Source organism: Myotis myotis, unplaced genomic scaffold (assembly GCF_014108235.1).
Source record: "Myotis myotis isolate mMyoMyo1 unplaced genomic scaffold, mMyoMyo1.p scaffold_m19_p_35, whole genome shotgun sequence".
In the NCBI taxonomy this organism is placed as follows: Eukaryota; Metazoa; Chordata; class Mammalia; order Chiroptera; family Vespertilionidae; genus Myotis; species Myotis myotis.
The window spans coordinates 1811695-1838373 of record NW_023416341.1 but is presented as its reverse complement, the minus strand read 5'-3'; the positions used below and the strand labels follow the sequence as shown (position 1 = coordinate 1838373).

At 58.1% G+C, this 26679-nt stretch overlaps 1 protein-coding gene across 4 annotated transcripts in view; it reads left to right on the top strand.

Annotated features, from left to right (window-relative positions):
* The first annotated feature begins 2242 nt into the window (after positions 1–2242).
* Positions 2243–26679, top strand: part of GSG1L (GSG1 like) — a 191451-nt gene continuing 167014 nt past the window's right edge. For 2 of the 4 annotated variants that reach the window (XM_036303186.1, XM_036303187.1), the window contains exon 1: positions 2518–2845. In XM_036303186.1, coding sequence (XP_036159079.1) covers positions 2518–2845 — 328 coding nt within the window. Of the gene's footprint in view, positions 2846–3555; positions 3739–26679 lie in introns of all 4 variants that reach the window. The other 2 variants (XM_036303184.1, XM_036303185.1) reach the window with 2 other exon arrangements.

Sequence of the window (26679 nt, the reverse complement as noted above, 5' to 3'; positions counted from 1 at the left end):
CCATTGTCATTCCTCTGGTCTTGCCCAATTCACTCCCTGCCCTTCGCTTGTCTCTGTGTCGCCACCCTTCTTAACCTGGCCGCTAGCGTGGTCCTGTTACCCTATGTCAGATCATGTCTCCCTCCGCTCAGAAGCCCCAGGCTTCCCCGCACCGAGAGTAAATGCCGGAATCCTTGGCGATGGCCATGACCTGCCCTTCCCCCATCACCTCTCCAATCTCACCTTCTGCTACTCTCCCCCTGCCCCCGCTCTCAGTTACCTCCCACCTCAGGGCCTTTGCACTGCTGCGCCTTTCCTCTTCCTGGAAGCTCCTTTCCTGGGAAGTCCCTATGGCTTGCTCCCAGCCTCCTTCAAGTCTCTGCTCCAATGTCACCGCCTCCGTGAGTTCTCCTTGAAACCGGTTTTAAAATAACAACCCGCCTCCTTCACTGCTTTATTCTCCTCCCTGACCCTTAACACCATTATACTCGATTAACGTTGTTTGTGTTCTCTCTTCTCTCCAGTGCCGAGATTCTAGTGGATGGGTCAACGAGTGAAAAAGTGTCAGATGGAAATTTCACCCCCTCCCTCTGTCTTCTGGGTATTTTTTGAGAGCGTGTGGCCCTGGGACATATTTCACTTGGGCGTTGGACACACAGGACAGGGCTCCCAGCTTGTGGGTGTTGCCCAGGTACACACCAACCACAGCCCACATCGGAGGGACTGGTTTGCAAGTACAGAGACGCCTATGAAAAATATTGCACGCCCTGCAAAAGTGTCACTGAATTCCTTGTAGCTGTTTGGCCAGAAGATATTCTCTCTGTCAACCAGTACCCTTCCCGCCCTTATTACTAACCTTCTCAAAATAGCTGGGAACCCCTTGCCTGGGGCCAGGAAAGGGACCTGATAAGCAAGTCCGGAGACCCCTGGCCACCCTTCATGCGGTTCCCGCCTGCCCACAGTTACTCTCACCTTCCCCCAGGCAGAGCAGCAGCAGCTGGCAGGGAACGCAGGCTCACCCACCAGGGTGAGGCAATGCACAGTCCTTTCACCTTGAGGTCCACAAGCCTGCCGCTGCGCACGCTGTGGCTTCTTGGAGCAGTTCTCGGCTCAGGCAGAATCCAGATGGGCTCTTGCAATCAATGGCCGCACACCCGGGGCACCCTGGCACCAGGTGTGGCGCAGTGTGGAGGCAAGCTCGGGGACCTGGTCTGTTAGAGCAGAGGGGTGGGCGGGGCACTCCCGGTTGGGCAACCCCGCTTCACGCTAGAGATCTGAAAAGGCTTGTGTGAGCTTGATCAACTGCTCTCGGTTCATACGGTAATAAGTAGCATTTATTAAGCACCTACTATGTGCCAAGTGCTTTTCACAGGCGCGATCTCATTTCAGCAGCAAGAGCCTCCTTCTTATGGAGATGGCACACCTGTGTGAGATCTCCAAGAAGTTAAGTGACTTGTTCACAACCCACGGCTGGTCAAGCCCTGAATTTGCCTGACCCCAAAGTCAGTAATCTTGACCATTTTGTCCCCACCCCAGCAACGGGGCATCTGCTGGTAACTACAACTTTTTGTCCAGAAGGGACCTCCTTGGGTCATGCGGCTCAGGATCGCAGGTGGGGATGGCCTGTGTGGGGGAGTCCCATTCATCATACCCAACCTGTGGCATCCTGTGCGGGGCACCTCTTTGCCACCCTTCCCGCTGTTCCACACACGCCAGGGACCCCAGCTGACAGCTTTGTCCTGCCCGAGGAGCCCTTCCTCTTGGTCCACACGCTCAGGCCCCGCTGGCAGCCCCAGGGGAAGCGCGGCCCTAGGACTCTGCAACATTGCATTCCTGCGGGGACACCCTCCTGAGCGGCCAGCAACTCGGGACCAGCATAAGGCCTCCCTCCAGGGGGTCCCGCAGCTCCCGGCTGTGGGAAGCCTGGCAAACGGCAACTCAGGCCCTTTGGGTCTACTTCCCGGAGGGGGTCCTGCTCCATATCCCTCGTGGGGACCCCCAGCGGGCGCTGCCCTTGTCTCCCGCCGGCAGGGCCTTTCTGGGTCTGCGAGGGTGACCCCTCCCTCCGGTTTTGGTGCTCCGCGTCCCCCGGGAAGCCTCTTTCTCCCACAGCCCCTCGTCTGGCGTTCTCCTGCTTCTCAGACCCTCCGCTCTGCTCGCCCGGTCCCCCGCCCGCGCCCGGCGTGGGGCGCTCCCTCTCCCGCGAGGGCGGGCGCTGAAGTGTCGCCAGCCGCCTGCAGGTGTCTCCCCACGGAGGGGCGCGCGTCCCTGCGCCGCGGCCGCTGCCAGGCACCGGCGACTCCGCGCCGAGGTGCACTCACGCTCCGGGCTCCGGGCGCGCCGAGCCTCTCCGCCGCGCCGCCCGCCCCCCGCGTCCCCCGCGCCGCGCCCCCACTCGGGCGGGGGGGCATGGGCCCCCGCCGCGTCCGCCGCCGCCGATCGCAGGCGCCCCAGCCCCCGGGCGCGGCGGGCAGCGGCCGCTGACGCGGGGCGCCGGCTGCCAACTTCGCGCGCTGAGCTCCCGGCGGCGCGGGCGGCATGAAGACGAGCCGCCGCGGCCGGGCGCTCGTGGCCGTGGCCCTGAACCTGCTGGCGCTGCTCTTCGCCACCACCGCCTTCCTCACCACGCACTGGTGCCAGGGCACGCAGCGGGTGCCCAAGCCGGGCTGCGGCCAGGGCGGGCGCGCCAACTGCCCCAACTCGGGCGCCAACGCCACGGCCAACGGCACCGCCGCCCCCGCCGCCGCGGGGAACGGCCCCCCCGGCGGCGAGCTCTACAGCTGGGAGACGGGCGACGACCGCTTCCTCTTCAGGAATTTCCACACCGGCATCTGGTACTCGTGCGAGGAGGAGCTCGGCGGGCGCGGTGAGTGCGCGGCGCCCGGCTCCCCGCCGCGCGGCCCGGAGACGCGGGTCCCGGCCGCGCTCCCCGCTCCCCGCTTCCCGCTCCCCGCTCCCCGCTCCCCGCTCCCCGCTCCCCGCTCCCCGCTCCCCGCTCCGGCGGCGAGGGACCCGCACCGGTGGCCGGCGCTGCGCAGAGCTCGGCCCCACGCCCCCTGCGGGGAGCGCGCGCCGGGCCGGAGGGGGGAGGAGGCTGGTGTTCGGGACGCCCCTCCGTGGCAGGGTTTGGGCCGAGCGCCCCGGGCTTCGGGGCGCCGGGCGGCTTCGGGGACGTTGCCGCGCCCTAGGGAGGCGCGTCTCCCCGAGGACCCACCCGGCGGCGGGTCGCAGGGACGCGGCTCCTTTCCGCGCCAGAACTCTCCCCGCTAGCCCCCCTTCTTCCGCGGGGCGCTGGGTGCCTCCCTCCCGCCCCATCCAGCCGCCCGGGGAGGGTGCGGGGACTGTGGCTGGGAGCCGCCTCTCCCACCGCATCCAGGGAGCCTGGAGACTGGGGAGTCCTTCTACCCCGTTTCCAGCCGCACTAACAGCTCGCAGACGGGACTGGGAGCACGGGCGTGGGGCGTGGGGCGTGGGGCAGCCGCGTGGGCCCTCGTGTCGCGGGAGGGAAAGAAGGCAGCTGAGAAAGCGGGGCGGGGGTGCGGCTCCGTCGGAACTGGGGTGTGTGTGACTTTTCAGAAGGCAGATCAAGCCGCTCCCACGGCCTCATACCCCTCCTGGGCGCGGACGCAGCCGGCCAGGTGCGTGCCCCAGGCCGCCGGAGGCGAGGCGGCTCCAGGGAGCGCTGTCCATCCGCGCGGCGTGCCGGACGCCAGTCCACACCACCCTGCACCGTCCAGTCCCAGGCGGGGGAACTCCGCAGTGAGTTGACCTCTCTCCCCAAGGTTACAGCTCCTCCTCGCAGGCGTTGCTCTTCTGCGTGGACATGGTGTCACATGTGACTCAGTGTGGATGCACTGGGGCCATGGCCAGTAGTTTGTCCTGCAGAAGCCGTTGGCCTACTTGGTTACAGGTCAGCGGGAAGAGGTGTAGGAAAGGAAAGGAGGCTGCTCCCCCTGCCTGGAACCGCTTCCCCCCTCTCCCCTGCTGCTCCCTCAGGCCCAGGGGACTTGCTGGCCTGCCCGGGAGGCAGGGTCCTCTGGAGAGAAGGCCTCTGGATGCCGGTCTTTGTATCTCATCGCCAGCGCTGTCGCCCTCATCACACTTGGCACCACTTGAAATTGTTGGGGGCCTGCCTTTGCTCACCACCTTCTTGTCCCTGTCCCTACAGGATGTCCCCCCGGGTAGGGTGTGGTGCACAGGAGTTCTTAAGGCCGGTTTGCAGGATGCTGCTGGGTGAGGCCGGGGTTGACGAACCAGAGGGCTCTCCAGGGGCCGCCTGCTCTGTCTCACCTGTGGGGGTGCCCTGCTTGATGCTGGCTGTTTGCCAAAGACGTTCAGTGTTTGAGAAGAGCCCGGCCCCTGACCAGCTTCACCCCATCAGACTCACTTCTGCTGTGCACGCACGTCTTGAAGTTTTACTCTGGGATTTAATAATGATGATGATGATGATGATAATAATAATAATAATGATAGAACCTCAAAAGGCATCCGTGCCTTCCAACCAGCCCAACCCCGCGTTTCCCTCGGAGGCCTCGCGAGTGCCGTCCTCATCTGCACTCTCTGCCGTGGGTGTCCCCACACACCTTTCTCTGAGCTCAGGGCCCGGTTTCCAAGGTGTGGGAGGTCTGCCCCGGCCATCACTCCACCTCCCAAAGGCTTCTCCTCCCTTGTACACAACCCTGTGTCCCGCCCCTGCCCTGCCCCTGCCCCTGCCCCCACGGATGTCCTGGTCCTGGCCGCCAGCGGAGCCTTTCATTGTTTGAGGTCTCTCGCAGCCTCTGCCTGGTGACCACAGTCCAAACCCTTGCAGGCGTTCATTCCCCTGTGGCTCAGCCATGTAGCTTGTCTTAGGGCTTGACACAGGATACTTAAGCCTGAGTGTTTAAAAAATATTAACGGAGCCACATTTAAAAACCACGTTCGCTTCTATTTACGGAGCCCCGAGCGTGCCCAGGCGCAGCGAGAGCTGCTCACCTGCTGCATCTTGTTGAACGCTTGCCAATACCCGTGAGGCGGGCGCATCTGCGGTGCCCATTTTTCAGATAAGGAGTCCGAGGCTCAGAGAGGTTTCGGTCCAGGCCGCACTGCTGGCCCGGGGCCTGAATCCTCTTCTTGGGGCAGAGAGGAATCCGGAGGAAGTGGAAAGGAAAGATAATAGTACAGTTGGGGGTCGGAGAAGGGGGTGATGTGGGGGGTTCACTCCTGGTCTTCAGTAAAATCATGAATGGTTAGTTTGTTGGGCAAATAAACAAACCCCACCATTTTTTCTTTTCCCTTCATCACAGTTGGCGAGAGATCACCCCTCCCAGAAAATCACAATTTTCCTTCCCAAGAGCCTGGAAAATAGTTATCAGCCTGTCAGTGCTGGTGAGAAACGTGGCGGGGCCGAGCCAGCTTGGACGGGTTCCCGGCTGGTCCACAGCGCCCACATCCTGCCCCTCCACCGCTGTGGTCCTGAAGCCGTGTCAGGAAGTACCTGGCCCCAAACTTTTGTTGCTATGACGACCTTTCTTCTGGGTTCTGTGACCATTTCTAATTTATTTTTTACTTGAAGAGGAAAAAATGCCCCAGCAATCCTCCCCTCTCCCCAAACCCTGTCCCCCCCCCCCCTTTCCCCACCCCTGAGAACATTGAGGACCAACTTCCCTCCGGCCCAAGAAACTACAAGGAATTTTACCTTCACCAGAATGAAAACACCGACCATGACATCCCAGCCTGTCTGTGAGAAGCAGCTGCTAAATGTTCCTTCCTCTCAAATGCCTGGTCGGTAATTTCTTCCTGTGCCCTCCCCGTTCTGGGCAGCCACGGGGGAAACTAATAAGCTTTTCCCCACACTGAACCCCCACGGCGCTCACAGGGGACGCCAGCCGGTCCTAAACCACAGGATTGCCAGACCCCAGAGCGACCCCTCTTCCTCCAGGCAGGAGCATGGGCCTCCTTCACAAAGAGGGGAAAGGCAGGTGTGGCCGCCACAGGACTCCCCGGCGCTGCACGCAGATGGCGTTCTCCCCGGTTTGGGTGCTCGAAGGGCTGGGTGGGTGCAGACACTGGCGGCCTGGGGGTGCAGGCGGCCTAGGGGTACAGGCAGCCTGGGGGTGCAGGAGGTCTTGGGGTGCAGGCAGCCTGGGGGTGCAGGCGTCCCGGGGGTGCAGGCGGTCTTGGGGTGCAGGCAGCCTGGGGGTGCAGGCGGCCTGGGGGTGCAGGCGGTCTTGGGGTGCAGGCGGCCTGGGGGCGCAGGCCGTCTTGGGGTGCAGGCAGCCTGGGGGTGCAGGCGTCCTGGGGGTGCAGGCGGTCTTGGGGTGCAGGCAGCCTGGGGGTGCAGGCGGCCTGGGGGTGCAGGCGGCCTGGGGGTGCAGGCGGTCTGGGGGTGCAGGCGTCCTGGGGGTGCAGGCGGTCTTGGGGTGCAGGCAGCCTGGGGGTGCAGGCGGCCTGGGGGCGCAGGCCGTCTTGGGGTGCAGGCAGCCTGGGGGTGCAGGCGTCCTGGGGTGCAGGCGGTCTGGGGGTGCAGGCGGCCTGGGGGTGCAGGCGGTCTTGGGGTGCAGGCGGCCTGGGGGTGCAGGCGGTCTGGGGGAGTGCAGCAGAGTAGGGCTGGAGGAGGGACATGGGGTGGCGGCGGTTGGGTGCTAACTGGGAGCACAGGTGAGGCTGGACTTGATCCTGAGGAGATGGTGGCAGGAATGGATGGCGGTGGGGCAAGGCGGACTTTGGAGGATGGCTGGAGGGAGGCGGGTTGGGGGCCCAGGAGGAGGCCATCTCGGGGAGCAGGAGCAGCTGCTGGGCGCTCTGACTGGACCTTAGACCTCTCTCTTCCCTGTGATGGTGCACTGGTGCCCGTTCTATCGAGTGAAGGATGGGATTTCTCGAGTGTAAGGCCAGGCTCTGCCTCCTTTCGGCAGTGTGGCTGGGCCAGAGCCCCTGTTGGCTCCCCTGTGGAAGGGGGTCGAGCCGAAGCCCCTGTCCCGGGTGTGAGGGTGTGAGGGTCCGTGGGATGGTGCAGGGCAAGTGCCCAGTCTCTGCCGGTGTGTGAGCCTGGCCCCTCCGCGCTGCCCTCCTGAGCCACTCACATCCCCCGTGCGCGCTATGCTGCCGCCGGCTGCCTCCCAGCCTTGGCCATCCCCCCTCAGCCTCCTGCACCCACCGGAGCCGGGATCAGATCCTGCTCCTCCTCTGGGCGCCCCCTCCAACAGCCTCCTCTCACTTGGAGTCAGAGCCGCTCACTGCAGCTTCTCCCAGCTCCCTCTCCACCCAGCCCCACCCCACCTGTGGCCACCAGCTCCTGCTACACTGGCCCCCAAGGAGGCAAACTGGCCGCAGGGCTTTTGCACCAGCCCTTTCCTCTGCCTGGAATGCTCTTCCCTCAGATGGCACAAGGCTATTTCTAGAAACTTCTTTATGTCAGTGCTGAGCTCTCTCCAAGCACAGGAATCAGCATTGATCTCCCCACACATTTCCTGCTGGATTTTTCTTCTAGCACCTGCCACCGTGGACTTGACCTTCACGGCCCTTGTCTGTGTGCTTTGTGTTGTCCATCAGCTCCGGGAGGGCGGGGTAGAGTTTATCTCCTTGTTCCCGCTGGCTCGGCAGTGCTCCCACCGGCACACAGTAGGTGCTCAGTCAACATGCGTGGGAGGAGCGCTGCTTGTTGTTATGACAGTTTGTGTCCAGTTCCTTCGCGGGCTCTAAGTGTCTTCTCATGACACAACGAGTCGGGGGGCCGTCCGGGGGCCTCTGTCCACTGAGGCACCAAGTGAGTGCTGGGCAGGGCCGTTCCCACTCAGGAGGAGGCAGCCGCCAGTTCTCCCCAACTCTGCACCTTTCTGCTTCCCTCTTTCTTTTCAGAAAACCCCAGCTTTCCTGCCCGCTCCCTCTAAGCATGCTGCCACATTTCCGTGAGGGTGGGGACACACGATGTCCCCAGCCAGGAGGCCTCGGTGCTTTGGAGCGTGTTGGTATAACATCAGTTGGGCTTGGTTGGGCTTCGTGTTAGGAGCGTCTGGTGGGTGACGATTCCGACTGTGAAAGGCGTGGCTCTAGGGCCCTCGACAAGTGTTACCTGTGCGGTAGGTGCCATGGTTATGCCCATTTTCCAGATGAGGAAACCGAGGCACAGAGAAGGGAAGGGACTTGTCCAAGGTCACACAGCCACCAAGTGGCAGAGGTGGGGTGCTCGCCGGGCAGAAGGCTCCGGAGCTCCAGGGACTGCTGTGCTGAGCTGCACCCACATCCCAAACCAATCCCTTCCCACTCCCGCTCCTCCAACAGGCCTCCTTGGGACCAGCCTGCACCAGGAGTCATGGGCCCCAGGTTCAAGTCCAGGCTCCAACGTCAACTTGCTGAGTGACTCATGCTCTCTCTGGTCTTTGCTTTTTCCGTGTGGAAAATGAGGGTCTAGAGCAGGGGTGGGCAAACTTTTTGACTCGAGGGCCACAATGGGTTCTTAAACTGGACCGGAGGGCCGGAACAAAAGCATGGATGGAGTGTTTGTGTGAACGAATATAAATTCAAAGTAAACATCATTACATAAAAGGGTACGGTCTTTTTTTTCAATAGTTTTATTCATTGCCCACAGCTGGCTAGTGGCTTTCTGTCTGGGTGATGGTGGTAGCAGAACACAACAGGACACGGGCATTGCGGGGTCAGCCCAGGCTCCAGCCCCCAGCCCCCAGGCCACCACTCACTGCTGTGTGGCGTCTGGGAGGGGCTTGCCCTCTCTGGGCCTCGGCTTCCTTGGCTGGGAAGGTAATATCTGCCTCATGATGGCTCATGGGGGTTAAAGCAGGTGATGCAGGCACCCCGCTGGCTGGTGCTGGCCCATGGCGCTCGCTGAGGGCTGACCTGTGAGGGAAGTGCAGACCCGTGGCCTGCGGGTCAGACCTGAACTGCCTGCTTGTTCGGCCCTGCAGTGTTTACAGTGTCTTTGAATAAGCTGCCAACATTTGAAAATGGACACACTTCACAGGAACATTTGGATTTACAGTTTTTCTCAAAAACCTGGCAGATCTATCTGCACTGTGCCTGGGTTCCTCTGGGAGCAGCAGCTGCCCTGCGGGGGTCCCTGCCCCTGCCGGGGTCCCTGTCCCTGCTGGGGTCCCTGTCCCTGCTGGGGTCCCTGCCCCTGCCGGGGTCCCTGTCCCTGCCGGGGTCCCTGCCTCTGCCGGGATCCACAGACTGGAGCTCAGCTCCAAGCCTCGGAGTCAGATCACTTCCCTCCTCTACTCAGGGACACGCCCACCCCCAGCACTTCCCTCCCAGCTCTTCCCCTCATCACCCTAATTGTTGTCTTGCCCACTACAGATCACACTCATTTAGCCTCTTTATTACCCCTCCCCTGCTCGGCTGCCGGCCCTGTGGGGCAGGCCTTGGTCCATTTCACATGATGCCACATCCGGAATGTGGATGAGCAGGCACTTAGCAAGGGGTCAGTGACTCTGTTGAAAGCATCTGGGATTCGGAGGACAGCTCGGGCCTCTGAGCGGGGAGAGGCGGGATCTGCGGTGTGCCTGCAACCCAGGGACTCACAGACACTCTCTCTCCCCTCCTTGCTCTCCTGTTCTGCCCCCAGAAGAGTGTTCAGGGGGACGCTGAGGAGCTGGGGGGTGCACTGTGGTCATCCCTGTTTAAATTCCGGGAACCGGGGGTGCCGTGACCTCCCTGCTGCCTGCAGGACTGCGGTGGTTAAACTCATTTTTGGCCTCAAGTGACAGAGGAGACCTGAGCCCAAATAAGAATAAGGTAGTTTCTGAGGAGGAAGCTGCCCACTGAGTCCATGCAAAGGTGCGTCCCCTGCCTCGGGGGCCGGGGCCAGGGCCACCTGGGCTCCGGGGCCGGGGTGAGGCCCTCCCTCAGGTCTAAGCCACCAACTAAAATCGTGCAGGGCCCAGACTCGGACGCCCAGCCCCCAGGGTCCATGTCTGCTGGTTCGCGGTCTTGAGAGCGAGCGTGCCTGGATGGCGGGTGTGCAGATGGCCATGGGGCAGTCGCTCTGTGCGGGGAGTGGGGTGTAGGATTGCATAACCCCGTCCTGTGAGAGGGGAGTGGAACCTTGTTGAGCCCACGGAATGGATTGGGGCTGAGCAGACGTCCCAAAAGGATCAGACCCTATTAGCCGGGACACCGGGACTCATGCAAGCAAGAGAAGCTCCCTGGAAATGGGCTTAAGCCAAAAGGGAGCGATGGCCTCTCCTAGTGGGACGTCTGGTGGGAGAATCGGGGCTGGGGTGTGGCTGGGCCAAGCAGTGCTGTTGGGAGAGTTGTCTTTCTCTAGCACTCGGCTCTGCCGCCGCGCCCCCCCCCCCCCCCATCCGCTCCCTGCTCAGTGCACTCTCCGTGGTTGTCCCTGGAAGCTCTGAGCTCACCTCCTGTCTCCCAGCAACTTCAGTAGAAAAGGGGGATCCCCTCCTCACGTTTCCAACAAAAGTTCCAGAACAAGTTCTCCTTGGACTGCTGCCGTGGGGATGAATTGTGTTGATTGGCTGACCTTGGTCACATGCCTGCCCCGGGACAGGAGGGGAGGCAGCTTCACGGGAGCCGCGTCCTGAGAGTGGAGGAGGGAGGGAGTTTCAGTTGGCTCCTGCCACAGCCCAAACCCTCGTCGCACACAGCCCAGGCGTCTGCGGGCCACCCATGTCGGTTGCTCTGGGCTGGGTCACGCACTCGTGTGACGGTTGCTGGCTGTCGGCTGCAGTGATGGAGGCCACTGGGCCCTGTGCCTCGTACCCTCCGCCAGGCGAGCCCGCACGTTCCATGTGGTGTCCGAGCCGGGGAAGCCAGCGCCGCCCGACTGTGCAGGCACTTTTCAAGCCTCTGCTTGCATCCCATTGGGCAAGTGGGATGTAAGCCACATGGCTGAGCCCAGGGTCAGGGGGGAGGCCTGCAGGGTTAAAACTGCCCTGGCCATGAAAGGGGCGAGGGAGAGCACTGGGGCCATTGGGGCAATCACCGTGTCACAGGTGCTTCCTCAGAACCAGGCCGGCCCCAGTGAAAGGACAGTCGATGCTGCTCAGGCCGGAGCAAGGATGCCCCTGCTTCCTTCAGCACCTGAAGGAGCGGAGGCCAGGCCCCCCCTCGCCCGCCCGGTTCCTTTTAGACAAGCCCCTGCAGCTGGGGCTCTGTGAGGCTGGGGTGAAGCGAGGGCTCCCCCTCGCAGAGAAAGGCAGCCCCAGCCCACCGTTTGGCCTACACTTGGCCCGAGGGCCGTCCCTGAGGCAACACCAGGCGGGGAAGCTCTGATCCATCCGACGCTTCCCAAACCTTTCTATGCCCAGGAACCACCCAGGAGCGTGGCCTGGGCTGTGGCGGCCGCGGTGCTCCCTGGCCACCCTTGGGCCACTCAGCTGAAGGTGCAGGTCTGCGCCCAGGGGTGGGGCTGGAGGAAGCCGGGCCGGACGTCTGGGGGGGACAGTGGCTGTGGGGGCTCGGCCTGTCCCAGCCTCCCCGGGAGTGGGTCAGAGAGGAGGCAGGGAGAGGAGGCACGGAGACACGGTGGGGTGAGAGACAGGCGGGAGGGTGCTCCCAGCATCTGAGAGGGACCCAGGAAAGGCTGGGATCAGACAGCGGACCGAAAGGCAGGCAGTGAAAGTGGGGGCCGAGCAGAGAGAGGAAGACAGCGGCGGGTGGAGGAGGCAGAAAGTGGAGATGGACAGAGACAAAGGCCCACGGAGGGAGCGACAGGGAAACACACACGTGCACATGTACACACATGCACACGTGTACACACGCATGCACGTATACTCACGCACACGCATGCACACACACTCACGCACAGGCCTGGGGAGCTGGAAGGAGAGGCGAGAGAGGGCTGCCCGAAATAGCCGGAGGCGGCAGGAGCACATATGGCGCTGCTGCCTGCTCTTTTTAGGAGCCGCCGAGGCCCCGGCGGGAGGAGGCAGCTCTGTGCCCAGGCCCCGGGCCGGCTCTCAGGCCTCGGCCCCTGGGGAGGGCGGGGGAGGAGGGCAGGGCAGACCCTCTCAGTCTCTCTCCTCCATCCCCCTGTTGGTGGCTGTGGAGTGGTTTGGTGTTGGGGGCCTTCAGCTCATCACAGCTCACTATCCCTCCTCCCAACTGTCCCAAGTCTTTTACTCACCATCACAACTTACGTACACGCAGTAGGCCAGCTGGGTCCGTGACTGTCGCCTCTGGACACACGCGTGGAGCCTCCAGCACCTCTGCCTTGTCTGCTGTCCCCCCATCCTGCTTCTAACCAGGGGCCAGTTCTGGAAGAGGGGGGTGGTGCTTAAATCCCTGGTCACCTGCCCCCTCCCACTGCACCTGCCAGCCTTGTCCCACGCCGCCCCTTGGCTAGGGCCCCACCTCCTGGGTGGCCCCGAGAAGCACCGAGGGAGGGAGACCCGCCCAGAACAGAGTCGGGTGGGGACACACGTGTTAGTGTCTGCACTGAGGTGATGCCTCCACTTGGCGTCCAATGACATCTTAAATGGCCAAGTCCCCAACCAACTTCCTCCTCGTCGCCCTCACCAGCAGGACAGCTGGGTCGTGCTGTTACCCCTGCAGATCTGGACGGTTCACACACCGAGCTGTCCTCATTGGGCCCGGAGAAAAGAGGCCCCATCTCAGGAAAGGGGGTGAGTTTTTGCCTAGAAGCGACACATGGCACTTGGCTTGCATGTCGCATGGTCACAACTGCGTCCCTACTGTGAGCCTGCAAAGCAGACAGATGGGAAGGCTGGTGACAACATGGGTGGCTCCACACCCGCCACAGCCATCTCAGCCAATGACAGCAGACAGTGGACAGCCATCTTTCCACTTTCTCAGGCAAAAACCTTGGAGTCCTCTTTAACTCCTCTCTCTCTCTCTCTCTCTCTCTCTCTCTCTCTCTCTCTCTCTCCCTCCCCTCCCCCTCTCCACAAACACCATTCAAGCCACAACCCACCAGCAAATCCTATTGGCTCCTTTAAAAACATTTCCAGAGTCCAGCCATTTCTCATCCTCTCCTTGGCTACCGAGTCTGAGCCTGCACCATCTCCTGCCTGGACTCCAGCACCCACCTCACTGGTCTTCCTGCCCCAACTGGCTCCCCTCGGCCTGCAGTCTGCTGGGGGATCCTGTTATACATTGGATGGCTCCCATCGCAAAAGCAGCTGCAAGACCCAACACGACTTGCCCGTGTCTGTCTGCCTCACCTTGCACTACACTCCTCCTTGCTGCCTCAGCTCCAGTCCCAGTATCCCCCGGGCTTTTGCACAAACTCCCCCAGGCACGCTCCTGCCCCAGGGCCTTTGCACGTGCAGTTCTCTTAGCATGAACTTTGTCCCCAGGTTTCCACTCTTACACATGTTCATGAGCACCTACTGTGTGCCAGGGTTTGTCCAGGTGCAGGATACTGGCAGGAAATGAGACAGGTGAAGTCTTAATCTCATGGAGGTTCCGCCCTGGAGCATGAAGACAGACAGCAAGAGGTTATTCACTCTTTGGTACCTTTAACTTGGACGTACCGAGCCCCTCCTGAGGCCCCTGTGCACTCAGTGGCAGACAAAACAAAGGCCTTATCTCCATGAGCTGACATTCTGAGGGGACAGGCGAGAACGGGTTTGTCACTCACCGTGGCTCCCATGGTACTGGATTCAGGCCAGAACGACGCTGGGACTCAGGGGTCAGGGACGTGGTCGGACACCCTGAGGGGGGAAGGCTGGCAGGCACGCCTGCTTCTTGATGCGTAAGCCAGTCACATCTGGGTGGCTTTTCAAGCCTACTTCTCATTTTCCCTCGAAAATAGAATTTTCGAGAGGGTCTTTTTTCCTTATATGAACCCTCACCTGCTGGCCAAGTTCTTCTGTACTTTCAAGTGTTTTCCTGGATAGTTTTTTTTCCATCTTGAAAGATTCATCTTCCTTTGTCATAAGAAATCATTTGGAAGGATTTTCTGCAAGCTCTCTTGTCCCCCTTGGTCTCGGTTAACTTAATACACTGACTCCGCTGGGCACTTAGGGGTACCTGGTGAACTTGAATAAGGTCCCCGCTTACCAGGAGCTCCCATTCCAGTGGGGAGAAAACAAAGTTTAAATATAGTAGGTAAGTAAAAATCCCACACAGACGTGAGTGCTCGGAAGCGGGTGCTGAGGTAGCACTGGGGTGGGGCTTTTAGTAGGGTGTCAGGGAGACGTTCCTGAGGGGCGACCCCTGAACTGAGGCCTGGCTGTCAGAAGGAGGAGGCACGCAGAGTTCTGGAGGCGGCGGCGGCAGCATTCTAGGCAGAATAAGTCCGTCCTCGGCGACTGGTCACTTCCTTTTCTACTTCCCGCGTCAGTTTTCAGTGAGTTGTGGTTTCTTAGAAAATAATGGATGCGAGAGTTTCAAACCTGTTTGTGAAAAATGTAGCATAGTACTTTCCTGTGATTAAAAGGAAGAATGTCTCTTTGATTCCTGTCCTCTTTGTACTCGGAATCCTGGGTATTCTGCTGTTTCTGTCTTTGGATTTCCCTTGTCCGAGTCAGCCGAGCGGACAGGAGTCCTGGTGAAAGTCGCTTTGACACTCTGGAGACTGCAGCCTGGCCGGAACCTTCACCCGGGCTCCGCTCTGAGATGCCACGTCTTCCGGCTGGAGGCCCTGGCGATTTGTCCCACCTCTCCCCTTTGCTTCATTATTACTTTAAAATACATTTTTATTGATTTCAGGAAGGAAGGGAGAGAGGAGAGAGAGAAATATCAACGATGAGAGAGAATCATCGATCAGTTGGCTGCCTCTTGCATGCCCCCTACTGGGGATGGAGCCCGCAACCCAGGCATGTGGCCTGACGGGGAATCGTACCATGGCCGCCTGGTCATAGGTTCAACCGCTGACCACACCAGCCGGGCTCTCCCTTTATTTTCAATCTGGATCTTGCCAGCTTGGCTGTTTCATTACCCCCCCCCCCCCCGCCACACACACACCTTTAAAGAGTCAGAACTCTTCTGTTTAAGTTTTCTAATTTATCCTTGTTTTCTTTTGTTACTTTTTGGAGGTATGTCCAGATATTTGAATTGGGAAAACTTTGTTTTCACAGTTAAAAAGAATGCATTGAATGCTATGAGTTTGCCTGTGAGCACCGCCTTGGCCATTTCTTGTGACTTTCAAAACACAGTGCTTTCTTTAAAATCATTTTCTAAAAGTTCTGAAATTACAACTTTGTTTTTAATATTATGGAAATGTACTCTCGTTTATTCATTGATCCAAGAATAAGTAAATGGGACATTTTTAGAATTTCTTTTTAACGCTTTGCCTTATTTGCTTAAACTTTTGTCATTAATTTATAGTTTTACTGAACGATAGAGACAGTGGACTGTGAAGTTTCTGCTTCATAATTTTTTGGGGGTAAATGTTTTATTTGAAAATAAAACAACCAAAAACACAAGTATATTCCCTGTGTGTAAGGTAAAGCAGCTTTATAGATAGTATCTTGTTATTTACTTCTCTTTGCTCTTATTGATCTGCAAAAAGCTGAATGAGATAGGTCAAAGTCTTTCTCTTCAATAGAATCCTTTCCATTTTTACTGTGTTTTTGATAGTTTTGTTTTCAGAAAATGTCATTTTATGTTATTTATTGCAAAAAGATTTGTGACAGTTATATTTTCATTGTGGAATTGTGGATTTTACTTTTGTCAATATCAAATGACTATTTTCCCCTAGTGAATGCTTTTGGCTTTGAATGCTATTTTTTCATATTTTAGTATTTCTCTCCCTGCTTTCTTTTGTTTGCGTCCCCTTGGTGTATCTCTCTAGCTTTTTTTTCTTTTAACTTTTCTATGTCCTTCTGTTAGGCATACATCTGGTAAAAACAGTATGCAGTTAGAGTCTGTCTTTGGGTATAAACTGAGGGTCTTAACCAAATAAAATTTATTTTTTTTAATAAATACGTTTGATCTCATGACTATTTTTGTTGAATACTTTAAATTCTTTATTCCTTTTTCTTTCAACACTTCTTTGCTTTTGTCTTTCACTGGTTGGATTTGGTTTTGTTTCTTTTTTCTTTACCAATGATTTAAAAAGTATACGCACGGCTGTTGATTCTGTTTTTAACTCTTGGGCTTCCGTTTCTCTACCGTTTTGAAGAGCGATACTGCAAACGGGGCATCTTTCCTAGTAGGATGAGGAGATCAGTCGCTCTCGAGTTCTGTCTTTTGCTCATCTTTGTAACATGAATTGCCACTTGATCCCTTGCTTACCTGCTTTCCGCTTCTATTTATATCTTGGTTGGCCTTGAATGCTAAATATGATGGAGTGTGTGCTGGCTACCAGCTGCATGCCAGGTCCCCTGCTGGGCGCTGGGGTGCTGGGTGCAGTCACAGAGGTGGGTTCCTGCCCTTGCCCTCCTAGTGGCGTGTGTGTGCACGCGCATGTGTGTTCATGTGTGAGCGTGTGTCTGTGCGAATGATGCCCGAGGAAGCAAACCCCTTCTCCTCTGAGGAGGGTCACTTGAGGAGTGAGGCCTGAAGAGTGAGAGGAGGCGGCCCCGGGCAGGGGAGAGGCTTTGCGCAGGGACAGGGCTTGGTGAGCAGGAGGAAGGGGCGGTGGAGTGGCCGAGTGGAGTGAGCCCCGCGGCGTGGGAGAGGCTGTGGCTGACGTGGCCGAGGGAGCAGAGACAGGAGCAGGGCCTGAAGGTGTGGAGGGGTGGACGCCGTCCGCGTCTTAGCGCTCGCGCACCCAAGACTCGCTCTCCGTTCTCTATGTCTGTCATTTTCTCTCTCATAATCTTAATGCTTTTTGGGGGTCACCATCTTTTGGAACTTGTCTTACGTAGTGTTCGCTGAGCTTCCTGGATCTGTGGTTTGTCGTATGACTGATCTGGGAAAGTCAGGGTCATTGCTGCTTCAAATATTTTTTCTGTTCCTGCTCTCTCTCCTCTGACTGCACCTCTTGTCCCACAGACCTCCGTGTTCTGTTTTGTGTGTGTGTTTTTTTCTCTTCTCTTATCTGTTTTGGGGGTTTCTGTGGCGATATCCTCAGGCTCAGAAGCTCTTTCCTCAGCCCCATCCGGTCTCCTCATGGCCATCGAAGGCGTGCTTCCTGTCTGGCTGGGGCTCGGTCTCCAGCGTGTCCTTCGGGTTCTTTCTCAGACTTCCGATTTCGCGGCTCACATGTCCACCTGTCCTTGCACGGCGCCTGCTTTATCCGTTAGAGCCCTTGGCGCGTCGATCACAGCTTTTCCCAGTTCCTGGTGCGATGATGCCAACGGCCCTGCCGCCCCTGCGCGGGGTCTGATGCTTGCTCTGCCTTCAGACGGTGCGTTTGCCCTTCACTCCGCCTGGATCCTCTTCTTGGTGGCCCGGCATGATGCCCGGGGTGAGGGGAGCTGCTGGGAACAGCCTTCGTGCTGTGGTGAGGTGAGTAGGGGGAGGGCAAGCTTCCCTGAGCCTGTGTCCCTGGCTGTGACCTTCGCGTGCTTCTCAGTCCCCACGACAGGGGCTGCCGTGGGGCACCCCCTCCCCAGGGAACAGACTCTCTCTGCCCCTTCACTTGTGCCTCATCACGTCCCCGACGCCTCCTGGTTGGCCGTGGTTGACGTTTCTCAGCGTAGCGTCCTAGCGCCGGGCGCCGTGCGCTCAGCTCCCTGTGGGGTTGGTCTGCTCCCCCGTGTCCCATGGTATTCCAGTCCGCCTTCCTGTCTCTAGCTCCTTTTTTGTTTGTTTTGCATCTCAAAAGCTTTTCTCTTTTTATTTTTTTTTAATTTTTTTTTTAAAGTTTTCGTTTTGGAAAGCATTACATAGCCCCCCTCCCCCTCCCCCATTAACCTCTCCTTCACGGGCCTCCTCTCCACCCTGCTCCCAGGGCCCTTCCTGCAGCTCCCCTCAACGCAGTCCGCTCTCTTACCCCCAAACGGCCGCGTCTTGGTTGTGGGGTTTACATTTTCTTCGGGACACACACCAGTGCTTTCGCGAATTCTGTGCTTCCAGGGCGTGAGTAGGTCCTTCCTCGGTGCGGGCTGTGGGCCTGATCATTTCCCCATCTTTGGGTCTGGGAACGTCTGCCGGCCCAGGATTTACTCATACGTGGGATGGGCGGGTTCTCTCCGTCCTTCTCCCTTTCACCTGCTGCTGCCAGATTCTTCCTCACACATCTCACGGGGCACCGATGGCTGGCAGCTCTACCACGGAGTCAAGTGCTGATTTTTCAGGATTTATCTACATCTCGTGACGGCTACAGTGGAGGCAGGGCCGCCCTCTCTCACCTCCTGGTGTGAGTGTGGAAAAGGGGAATGACCTCCGTGTCATTTGAAATACTCTGTAGTTCCTTTCTTAGCAGAAATGGTTGATGTGAAACTACAATTCCCAAGGTGCACCATTCCTACTTTTCCCTCCCATCTCTGCCCTGGTTCCCTTCAGCTCAAGATGCAGAGCACCCTTGTGCACCCACGTAGGCCCTCAGCCATGTGCCCTCAGCCATGTGTCCTCACCGGGAGTCACAGATGCTGAGTGGCTGGCACCGGGGGAGGGAGAGGGTGAGGGTGCACAGCCCTGGTCCTCACAGGAAGTGGCTCACGTGCTACAGAGGGTGGGGCTCCCTCTCCCAGACCCAGCGGGTGTCGCCAGCCTGGGGTGGTGGAACCCTTTCTGATGTCTTGGCTGCAGAGATATGCTGATGAGTGGAAATTCCTTCTTGGTCTGGCCGAGATCATTGACAATAGGCCTGGTTTCTAGCCCCCTTGTGACATCTCACTGGTTTGTGTGTCTCCTTGACCTGTTAACAGGAAGATGGATAAAGGGGGCCAATCGCACACCCGGCCTGCCACCACCTTTACCCTGAAGTCCTGCAGGAGGAGGGAAAGTGTGGCTTTAGACTAAGGAGGCCTGCGGGAATTGGGGCCCAGCTAGTCACTCACTCACTCATTTATCACATGACCATTTATTCGGCTGGCCATGCGAATATTGTATCAGCTGCTTTATCCTGATGGGCACTGGGGAGGAAAGACAGCGCTGGGTTTGTCCTGGGAGGCATTCTTCCAGTGTCCTGTGTGAGCTCGAGAGTGGCTCCACCGCGTGGTGCCTCACTGCACCCATCCATAGAATGGGGGCAACGAGCCGGACATCTGCAGGGTTGCTAGGAGACCGGAGGCTGCCCCGTTCAGGCAGGGTTTCCCCATCGGCTCAGCACGTGGGGCGTGTGCACATTTCAAGGTGCTTGGACCGCAGAGGGCGGGGCTGAGGTGGGCACTGGATGGGGAGCGGGTTCAGGTAGATCTTAACTGGTTCCAAGAAACACAGAGCCGCCGATCGATCGGGAGCCTCTGTCGCAGGCCTGCCGCCTGCCTCGTGCCCAGGGGGACGCAGCAGAGAGAAGCTCCTGGGGCTGTGAGACCGTCTCCATCTCCTGGGTTCCACCCACTGGAAGGGTCTGTCCTTGGGGTTTTATTCATTTGTGAGCACATACTGTATGCCAAGGGCTTGTCTTTCTGGTAATGGGATACCATGGTGGAAGGTAAGGTCTCTAATCTTGTGAACTTTTTTTTTTTTTAAATATATTTTATTGATTTTTTACAGAGAGGAAGGGAGATGGATAGAGAGCTAGAAACATCGATGAGAGAGAAACATCGATCAGCTGCCTCCTGCACACCCCGTACTGGGGATGTGCCCGCAACCAAGGTACATGTCCTTGATCAGAATCGAACCTGGGTCCCTTCAGTCCGCAGGCCGACGCTCTATCCACTGAGCCAAACCGGTTAGGGCTAATCTTGTGAACTTTTAATTCTTTTTTGGGGAAGTAGCATGGCAGCAAATGAACAAGATGGCGCACAGAGTGAGGATGACAGTGAAAGAGAGGGAAACATGGTGATGGGACGCAGGGTGGCTGTTCGGGTGGGAAGGGGAGGTGATGTTTTTCTTGAGACACAAATGACTAAAGGGAGCTCCCAGGGAGAGTCCCAGGCAGAGGGAACAGCAGGTGCAGAGGCCTGCGGCGGGAGCAGGGTGCTGGAAGCAGCGGGGTGGCTGGGGTCGGTCAGGAGGCCCGAGAAAGGCGAAAGGCGGCAGGCTGAGCCGTGGCGGTGGCCGCGGGGTGGGCGGGGCTTGGGAACTGTTTGCAGGAAGGACCCACGGGACTGGGTGGTGAGGCCAGTGAGGGAGGAGAGGAATTGGAGATGACCCGCAGGGGCTGGGCCTGAACCACTGGTGCCTGGTGCCATTGGCCGAGCTGGAGAAGAACAGGGAGGAGCAGGTGGAGGAAGGAAATCAGGTGTTCTGTTGGGGGCGCAGGAAGGAATAGATGCTGGTGTTGACTTTTGGTTTGCTGAGGACCAAGGACAGAGTGCGGACTGTGTGTGTGTGTGTGTGTGTGTGTGTGTGTGTGTCCTGCTGCGGGGTTCTCAACCTTGGCGGTGCTGACATGTGCACGGGGTCCGTCTTTGTTGTGGGCGCTGCCCGGCACATTGTAGGGGGTTTAGAAGCCTCCGTGGCCTCTACCAAGCAGATGCCAATGGCATCCCCCCGTCGCCATGGGTGACGATCAAAGTGACATTCAAAATGCCTCCGGGCATCCCCCGTGCCCCCCGCGGGGCAAAATCGCTCCTGTTTGGGAACCAACATGAAATCTTCACTGGGACATGGATGGTCACGGCAGGGAGGGAGGAGGGGAAGCACACAGCTCGGGTGCCGGCACCGCCTGCTCCCTCAGCCGTGTCCACATCCTTAATGACTCCCATTACTCTTTCCTCCGAATCGCAGCTCCTGCCTCAGAATCCTTCTTAACAGCCGACCAGTCGCCGCGGCCAGTCACTGGGATAGGCAATCAGACGAGAGCTATTTATTTCCCCTCTTCTAGGGTTGGAAAAGAAAGGGCCCAGATTGCTTTTTGTGGCCCACACACCGACTGACGGTGAAATCCTAGACAGCAGGCCTCACCCATCGGTGCCTCAGGGTCCCTGCCTGTCGGGAGCAAGCAGCCCTGCTGCTGTCGATGGACCTGACAGAGGCTCCCGGGGGAGGATCAATGGGTCAAGCTTGGTAACGCAACTTGAGACTTTGGAGGCGCAGAATATTACCGAAATGCACACGGGACCCTTCTCTCCCGGGCGCTGCGCAGGTGAGCCTGTAACCAATCAGACGACAGTGAGTTGTGAAGCGACGGGCACAATGACATGACGGGGGTCAGGAAGAAGGAAGGCTCTCTGAACGGCGGCGGGTTGGAGGGCCTGGCAGGCGGCTGCTCGGGTTCTGCCGGGAGGATGGAGCGGTGACGCTCAAGGCTACAGTGATCTGTGTGTGATGTTTTGTTCAGGTTCAGTGTAACCATGGAGACAGCCTTCCCCCCTTCTCTCTGTGAGCCGACTCCACACTCCTCCACGCATGTACACTCCACACACGCATGTCCCTCTTCCCACCGCCTCGACTCCTGCTTGGGCAGAGGAGACACTGGGCGGGGGGGCGGGGGGGGGAGGGGCAGCACCGGGAGCCTGGGTGCCAGCTGGGTGCCAGCCTGTCGGCCCCTCCCGAGTGTGGTCCTGGATAAGTTGCTCAGGCTCTGGAAGCCTCCGTCTCCTCATCTGCAGGAGGAAGATAAAGTGCTTTCTCCCCCGCAGGGTTATGGGCGCTCAAACTCCGTCTCCCGTGCGGAAGAGCCCTGAGAACTCCAGGAACTCCGGAACGCGGCCTCACTTGCTATCCTGTTAAAGTGGACCCCAGGGACCCTGGTTTACAGTCATTGAAATCCTTGTTTTTTAAAAAAATCAGCATCAGCAAAACTAAACCTCTGGCTCATGATGTCCGCTCGCCGTAGATGTGCGCGTGGTGCTTTATTTCTGTATTTAATAAGAGCCCTTGGGGCCGCACCACCCAGGCACGAGCCTGTGGCCCCGGCAGCCGCGGGGAGCCGTGCCGGGTGCCAGGCTGGGCAGCCTGCCTGGGCATGTGTCTCAGCGCTAGTCTGACTGGATGTGTAATCACAAGTTACTTAACGTCTCCTGCCCCAGCTCCTTGTCTGTAAAGTGGGGTGATAATAGCACCTGCTGCAGAGTTGTTAGGAAGACTGAGCGATTATGATGGCGAGGCTCTCTAGGGCCGGGTGGGGAACTGTATCGAGCCTGCTGCTTGAGACCCAGTTTGGGAGAGCTTGTGACAAAGCTGTGCGCGGGAGCGGGAGAGGTGGCCTGGGTGGAAGGCGTGGAGCTGTCTTTGGTGCTGATTCGGACACATTTACTCATGACCTGAGGGAGTGGGGCCCCCTGGTCAGGCAGTCAGGGGAGGGCTTGGGGTACAGAGAAATGGGGGGTGAGGGGAGGGAGGCTGGAGGTGGCTGCATCCTATCCTGTCAGGGGAAATGTTAGATGTAAAAATGTCACACGGGGCACTGAAGTCCAAAGAGCAAACACACAGGACCTAATGGGTGAGTCCAGCAACATGCGAGAGACTCAGCAAGACTTTGGCTGACTGTGGACCTGATATGATATGTGTACGTTTTTATGTTATTACTAGAGGCCCGATGCATGAAATTCACCCCCGCTGCCGTGGCTTCATCGGGAAGGTCGTCCGGAAGGACTTCTGGTCTAATTAGCATATTATGCTTTTATTATGATAGATTGTTGCTGTTGCCTCTGCTGCTATTGTTGTTGCTGTTATTGTGTGTCCCACAGTGGAAAATGGATTCTAGAAACCAGCGTGTGAGCACGGTTACATCAATGGGAACATTACAGGGAGCGTGAGGGAGGGCCGGGCCCCCTCTTCTCTGCCACAGCAGAGGCCCACGGGGAGCCCGTGGGTTCGGGGCCGCTGGCCCGGGCTAGAGGAACATGGATGGACAGCCGTGGGCCTTCCGGAGAGGAGCCAGGGCGGGCGACCTGGGCAGGAAAGGGAGGCCGTGTCTGTTCATCTGTTAGTGGCTGTGGCTCTAAGAACTGAGAAAGAAAGGGACCCAAGTCCCCCGGAGGAGGGACCGATTAGAGGGAAGCTCCGTGCAGACCTGCCTGCTGCGCGGCCAGCGAGTGGGCCCCGAAGCCGACCCTGACGCGAGGGCGTGAGGCTGTGACGGGCAGTCTCTCTGGCAGGGGTCCCAGCACGCCCTGGAAAAGAAGGGGCCGTGAGACGGCGTGGGAGAGGGGCCGATGCCGGGTGCGGTTCTGAGCAGGTCACTGTGGGCACTGCGGATCCCCACTGAGGACCCTGGGAGACGCCCCGATGTGAGGGAGGTGGGCCAAGGCGGTCTCTAGAAAAGCCTGAGTAAAGCTGCCATCAGCCGTCGACGGAGGGCGCCGCTAGCTTCTGCCCGCCCCGGGTGCTGGCTGAGCATGCGCTTGGGGATGGCGAATGCCAGGGGCACGTGGGCGCCGCTCGGAGCTGGCAGTGTCTCCCGAACAGGGTGAGGTAGGTGAGGAGGGCCTGGGTGGCGGTGGTGGGGGCTGGGCGAGCTGCCCTGGCACGAATGGTTAGAGCACTCGGTCCACGTTGCCCACTTGAGAGAGGCTGCAGCCCAGGCCGTGGTAGCCCACAGGTGATGGGGAGGCGGAGGTGGGTGGACGTGGAGGAAGAATGACTTTTTTCAAGCTTTTTTTCTAAACCACCCACTCCAGCCTCACTCTCAGGCTCATTCCAGGCCCGGGAGCCGCTCAGAGGCACAGCTGCGGGCCCAAAGTGCTTACTGTGCGGACCCAAATGGGTCCCACACCGAGCCACGGTGTTTTCCACGGAGAGTGGCCACGTGCGGGGAGGTGGCCGGATGGAGAGCTGCCCTCAGCCCAGCCTCCTCCGCAGGAGCTGGAGGCTGCGGACGGCCAGTCCCCTGGGGGGGAGGACTCAGCTTCCTCCTGCCGCGAGGGGTTGGGCGAGGAAGTCTCTAATCCTAGAGCTGGCATTTGCAGTCCCCGGAAAAGCCTGGCGACAACAGAAAAGCCGTTTATTATTGGAGCTGCCCTTAAACGACAAAGGCGCCGGGTGGAAATCGGGCTGTTATCATGGCGTGGCCAAGTGCTCCCTAACATTTTATGACCCGGATGTGGCCCCATTAGGGCCCCCTGTGAGGGAGCGCACGTGTGCTGAGAGCCGGACCGGATGTGTGAGGGGCGGGAGGTGATAAACACTCGCCCCTGAAAAGCCAGCAATCGGCTTCCCCTGAGAGAAGGAGCCTTACCTATTTTATTGTAATTTAAAAGGCCCCATAAAAACCATTTAACACACATATTCTTTAAAAAATATGGCTGCAATTAGTGTGTGCACAGGAGGGGAGAGGATTTACGTGCTGGGCGTCTCCCATTCTACGGGGGGACTGGCAATCAGGGAAGTTAGGGCCTTGCCGAGCAGAGGGGTCCTCACCCGGGCACGAGTCTGCCTCCTTGGACACTCGGACACCACCCGGCAGTGCCTGGGACATTTTTGCTTGTCATGCCCGGGGTGGTCTGGCGTCAGTGGGTCGGGGCTGGAGATGCTGCTCAACATCTCAGTGCACAGAGCAGCCCCAGCGAGGACTGACCAGCCCGGGCGTCAGCAGTGCCGAGGCTGAGCAAGCCGGGCCTGGGGCCACCGTGAGGGCCTCCTGGAGCCTGTCCCTGGGCCCCCAGCTGCCTGTGCCGCCACCCAGGCCCACGGGCCCTCTCTGAGCCTCAGTCACTGAACTCGGAGAGGGGCCCACGCTGAGCCCAAGGCCTCAGCCACATTTTTCACGTGGGGACTCCCCTGAGAAAGTGACGAAGGCCATGCACCCTCTCTCTTCAGCAATTTCCCTCTTCCCACTGCACCGTTCTCTCTCTTAATATACTTCTTTATAGTCTCTGCTTTTCCATTAATTATTGTCATAAACATTTCTCCGCATTTTTTACAGTCTCCGTGATGATCGTTATTAAGGACTTCGTGCTACTCCATCCTGGTCACCAAGCATCTGTCCCAGGCACGCCTGTGGTGCTGGGCATTTCCTTCTTTCGTTCCTTATAGTTTAATGCCACACGATTATTTTTTGAATAGAACATTTTTGTGGAATTATTTTCTCAGCACAATTTCCCAAGGGTATTTCTTCCTCTGTCTTCCTCCCCTCTTCGCTCTCTCCCCTGCCTCTCATTTCCTCTCCCTCCCTCCTTCCCTTCTCTCTCTCCCTCTCCCTCTTTTTCTTTCCCTTTATCTCTCTCCTCCCTCCCTTCGTTATTTTATTTGATTTAATTTAAGCATTTTGGAATAATAGTATATACACACGATTTAAAATTCAAAGGCATAAAACAACGTGCAGTAAAAAGTCTCCCTGTTCCCAGCCACCCACTTCCTCTCCCAGGGGCAACCACTGGCAGCAGTTCTCAAATATCATGTGCATCCATTAAAAAAATGTTTTTATTGATTTTTTAGAGAGAGAGGAAAAAAGAGGGAGAGAGAAAAACATCATCAATCGGCTGCCTCCTGCATGCCCCCTGCCGGGGATCGAGCCCCGAAGCCTGGGCATGTTCCCTGACTGCGAATTGAACCATGACCTCCTGGTGCAGAGGTCGACATTCAACCACTGAGCCACACTGGCAGGGTACATTTTTTATACATAGAGTCACACTCTGCCTGCTGTTTTGTCTGTGGGGTGTAGGTGGGAGCAGATCTCCTTTTGATGGAGATGACAGTTGAGTGGAAACCTAAGGATGGTAAGAGTGGAAGGAAGAGTGGAGCAGGAAGAAGAGGCAGCATGTGCAAAGGCCCTGGGGTAGGAATTGATTGGCAGGTTTGAAGAACTCTAAGGAGGCCAGTGGGACTGTTGCAGAGAGACAGAGAGAGGTCAAATTGCTCTGGAGGGACCTAGTCATGCGGAACCTTTTTGGCTGTGGTATAGGACTTGGACCTCATTCTCAATGCCCTGACATGCTGTTGAGTGTTTTTCAGCAGGGAGGTGCTAGGGCATGGTTTGCATTTAGCAAAATCGCATTTGGAGGGATGAGTAGGGAATATTGGTTAGAGGCAGAAATAGGAGGGTTAACAGGTGACGGTCCAGGTGAGAGATGCTGGTGGCGTGGCTGTGGGGAGAAATGGAGAGAACGGAATGAACTCAGGATGCAATTTGAAGGCAGAGCCACCAGGATCTGCTGCAGGTGGGATACGGAGTCAGGGGAGACTCCCTGAGGACAACTTCGAGGTTTTTGTCCTGAGCAAACGATTGTCCCATTACCGACCTGGGGAAGACTGAAGTGGGAATGGGTCTTTGTTGTAATGGGTGGGAGGGGCCTTGAGCTCAAACCTGGCTAGGTTCAGTTTGCTGTGTCTGTGGGACAGCTCCGGGGCAATGTCATGTAGACGGGGTGGGGTGAGAGGAAGAGGGATGGGGGAGTGGGCCGTGGAGGAGAGGGGCACCCCTATGCCCAGGGGTCGGAGGTGTGACCCAGGCTAGAGACATGGAGTCAGAGCCGCCAGCTCGCACCAGGGAGCACACAGTGCCGGGGCAGGTGGGACCCAGTTTCACCCTGATTATACCAACTCTGCCCTATCATTGATTTCTGTTATTTGTTTAGTAATTTCCTAATTTTCCAAGCCAGCACGGCCTGTAGTGAATTTGGAGACGTTGCGTGGCTGCTGGTATTTGGGTTCTAGGAACTTTCTTACTTGCTTTAGCTGCTTCACCTAATCTGGGTGAGAATCGAAGGCCGACAGACCCAGATGCAGAGCAAAGCCTTCCTGGCGTCCGGCTCGCAGTCAGCCTCCACCTGCTTCAGGTGCTCACTGGAGAGGAGCGTCCGCAAACCCTCGCTGCCTCTTCCCTCCTGTCCCCTAAGCACCCGGGGACGCGGCTCCGCCGCCTGCTGTGATGGCTCGAAGTTGCTATTTGGCATA